This window comes from Gobio gobio (assembly GCF_949357685.1).
Source record: "Gobio gobio genome assembly, chromosome: 18".
In the NCBI taxonomy this organism is placed as follows: Eukaryota; Metazoa; Chordata; class Actinopteri; order Cypriniformes; family Gobionidae; genus Gobio; species Gobio gobio.
In genome coordinates, this window is record NC_137111.1 from 986059 (window position 1) to 990000 (window position 3942).

The 3942-nt window shown below is 37.2% G+C and overlaps 1 protein-coding gene across 1 annotated transcript in view; it reads left to right on the forward strand.

The window, feature by feature from the left end:
• The first annotated feature begins 2362 nt into the window (after positions 1-2362).
• The window catches only part of mpc1 (mitochondrial pyruvate carrier 1), a 4301-nt gene continuing 2721 nt past the window's right edge, over positions 2363-3942 (forward strand). The window contains exon 1 of the mRNA XM_079842409.1: positions 2363-2570. Coding sequence (XP_079698535.1) covers positions 2496-2570 — 75 coding nt within the window. The 5' untranslated portion in view covers positions 2363-2495. The remainder of the gene's footprint in view (positions 2571-3942) is intronic.

Consider the following 3942-nt stretch of genomic DNA (forward strand, 5'->3'; position numbering starts at 1 on the left):
AACTGCATCTATCCATCATAAAACTGCATCTGTCCATCATAAAAGTGCATCTATCCATCATAAAAGTGCATCTATCCATCATAAAAGTGCATCTATCCATCATAAAAGTGCATCTATCTATCTATCTATCTATCTATCTATCTATCTATCTATCTATCTATCTATCTATCTATCTATCTATCTATCTATCTATCTGTCATAAAACTGCATCTATCCATCATAAAACTGCATCTGTCCATCATAAAAGTGCATCTATCCATCATAAAACTGCATCTATCCATCATAAAACTGCATCTATCCATCATAAAACTGCATCTGTCCATCATAAAAGTGCATCTATCCATCATAAAAGTGCATCTATCCATCATAAAAGTGCATCTATCCATCATAAAACTGCATCTATCTTCTATCCATCATAAAACTGCATCTATCCATCATAAAAGTACATCTATCCATCATAAAAGTGCATCTATCCATCATAAAAGTGCATCTATCCATCATAAAAGTACATCTATCCATCATAAAAGTGCATCTATCCATCATAAAAGTGCATCTATCCATCATAAAAGTACATCTATCCATCATAAAAGTGCATCCATCCATCATAAAAGTGCATCTATCCATCATAAAAGTGCATCTATCCATCATAAAAGTACATCTATCCATCATAAAAGTGCATCCATCCATCATAAAAGTGCATCTATCCATCATAAAAGTGCATCTGTCCATCATAAAAGTGCATCTGTCCATCATAAAAGTGCATCTATCCATCATAAAAGTGCATCTGTCCATCATAAAAGTGCATCTATTTATCTATCATAAAACCAGTGGTGGTAAGTAATGAAGTAAAAATACTTTGTTACTTTACTTAAGTATTTTTTTCGGGGATCTGTACTTTACTTGAGTATTTTTTATTTGCATTTACTTTCACTCTTACTCCACTACAATATTAAAGACAAAGTTTACTTTTTACTCCGATACATTTCCCCATGCCCGCTCCAAGTATTTATTACATTTACTTCCCAAACCAATGAAAAACGTGGTTTTCTTTTGAATAAAAAGAACGTGCGAGGCTCCGCGACTCCCGCAAACTCTTTACCAGAACACGCTCACACAGCAGTCAGTTCGCCATTGCGCAGTGGAAGATGTCCGCAGAAACAGGTGAAGGGGCAGCAATGATCCCGAGATTCCCGACAGAGATCACACATGGCCATATCTCAACGATATGTTCAAATTCACTTAAGTCAAGGGAGATTCTTATCGGCTGAAATGTCTTCTTTGCCTGCCACGGGTGAATTAAATTTCAGCATTCAAGACTTCACCCTCAAATCTGAGAAAACATATTGGAGGTGAGTTGACGTTAATGTTACTATTGTTAGCCAAGTGATTTCATATTGAAACGTCAAACGTGGGGATAAGACCCACCCACTTTTTACGATCAATGATATTGGACCCACTCACTTTTATCGATTCAGAGTGCATGTGTTTACCTAGCCATAACCGATAAACACTTATTATTAAACACATATTAGACGCTTTATTTCCACTTTTCTAATATTTTCTTCATTTTTATTGAAAATAAATGCCTTTCCAATCTGATATGTGATGGGAAAAGGGAGAAGAGTGAGTTCGGCAAAAGGCGGTTTCGAACCTATTGTTTGTTCAACCCCTATACTGCGTTACGGTGCTTCATTATCTCTTTAAAAATTAACAAATTCTTAATTGCAGTCTCTAATCTTATAATTTGTTCAATTGAAGCATTGCATATCACTCCCAAAACAATTGATCTGCTTAATTATTGATATTTACAGTCAATTTGAATATTTACTTTTTACTTTCAGTACTTGAGTATGTTTTAAATCGGATACTTGTGTACTTTTAATCAAGTGAATTTTGAATGGAGGACTTTCTACTTTTACTGTAGTCATTTTTTATTTATGTATATATACTTTTACTTGAGTATAACTTTTGAGTACTTTTACCACCCCTGCATAAAACTGCATCTATCTATCATAAAACTGCATATATCCATCATAAAAGTGCATATATCCATCAAAAAAAGTGCATCCATCCATCATTAAACTGCATCCGTCCATCAGATTTCATTCGTCTGAGAGATGAATGTCACACACACACACACACACACACACACACACACACACACACACACACACACACACACACACACACACACACACACACACACACACACACACACACACACACACACACACACACACACACACACACACACACACACACACACACACACACACACCCAGGATGAGCTGAGGGACAGTGAATCATGGGATAATTTTCATTTTGGGTGAACTATCCCTTTAAATTTGACAGGACCCCGGAAATTGCGTCATGATCGCAGTATCGCGCCTGCGTGACTCTGTCCTCTAGTTCTCATCGCCCAGCTGCAGTAACGCGCAGGGTTTACTCTCACACTGAATTATTATCATAATCAGCGCATTATTCTCTGACTGACGATGGCCGGGACTTTGGCGCGTCGAGCCGTGGATCATCTCCGCAGTAAAGAGTTCAGAGATTACCTCACGAGGTCAGTTACCGTGTTTCTCTCTCACACTGAGCTCAATAGTGTCGATGTTCGAGGGATAGTACACACAACGCGGTTAAATGACCTCGCAGCCGCACATACAGACCATAATAAACAGAAATCTGCGGTTTAGCGCGTGAAGGGCACGGGCTGCAGTTCCGCGTCCGACCTCCAGGCGGCGACAGACCCACAACAATAACAGGTCCAGAGTCCAGCTCGAGTTCTGGCTGTGTGTTTGACGTGTTTACTTCAGTAAATAATGTTTCTGTCACACACACACACACACACACACACACACACACACACACACACACACACACACACACACACACACACACACACACACACACACACACACACACACACACACACACACACACACACACACACTCTTTCAGAAGTTTAACCCCAGGAGTGTGTCCTTATATCGCCTTCTGATGTTACACAATAAACACGGACCGGTTCGACTGCTTATGATTATACATCACCTGAGTTACACACACACACACACACACACACACACACACACACACACACACACACACACACACACACACACACACACACACACACACACACACACACACACGTCAACAACTGAGAGTCAGTTACTACATCACTGTAATACTGAAGGTACAGATGAACTGATTTCTATACGAACACTTAAATTACACACTGATGTTTTTTTTAATAATAAAGTTATAATGTTAACTTTACAATTATTTAATCATTTCTACTCCAATTCATTTTTTGAAATATAAACATAAATGGTGGCTGTCATAAAAACTTGCCAGATTTATTCAAACATTGAAGAACATCACATATTATAATGAATACATAATATAGTGCATATTTTTATCAAAATTCTCCTCTCTGGAGTTAATTTGTCTTGCTGACTAATGAGTTTATGGACACTGGATATGTTTTGATTCTTGGGATTTTTGAACGTAAAAAATGAGATTCGATTAAAATCGAGTAATCTCTATTTTTAACGGAAAAAAATCTGAGCCGTATGTCTAACCGAGATGTGTCCAAATCTGAAGTTTATACCACAAAAACTGGGCCGGAAAAAGGTTTTAAAGTTGCGTTTCCATAATAAAACTTCAAAAATAATTTTTTTTGAGCTTTCTAAAAAAAAAATGTAAGCTTTCGATTGACCTAATTTATGATGATTACTAAAATATGTAATGTATGGTGTTGATTCACATTGGTTTTACAGCTTTGAAGACGGCATTAATTCATTATTAAACAAGATTTCTGATTTTACCACCCAGAAAATGTCAGGTGGTGCGGCCATATATTCATTTAAAATAATATACATATACAATATACATATGAATCATTGTAAAATGCATATCACATGGTAAACTCCCCTTTCT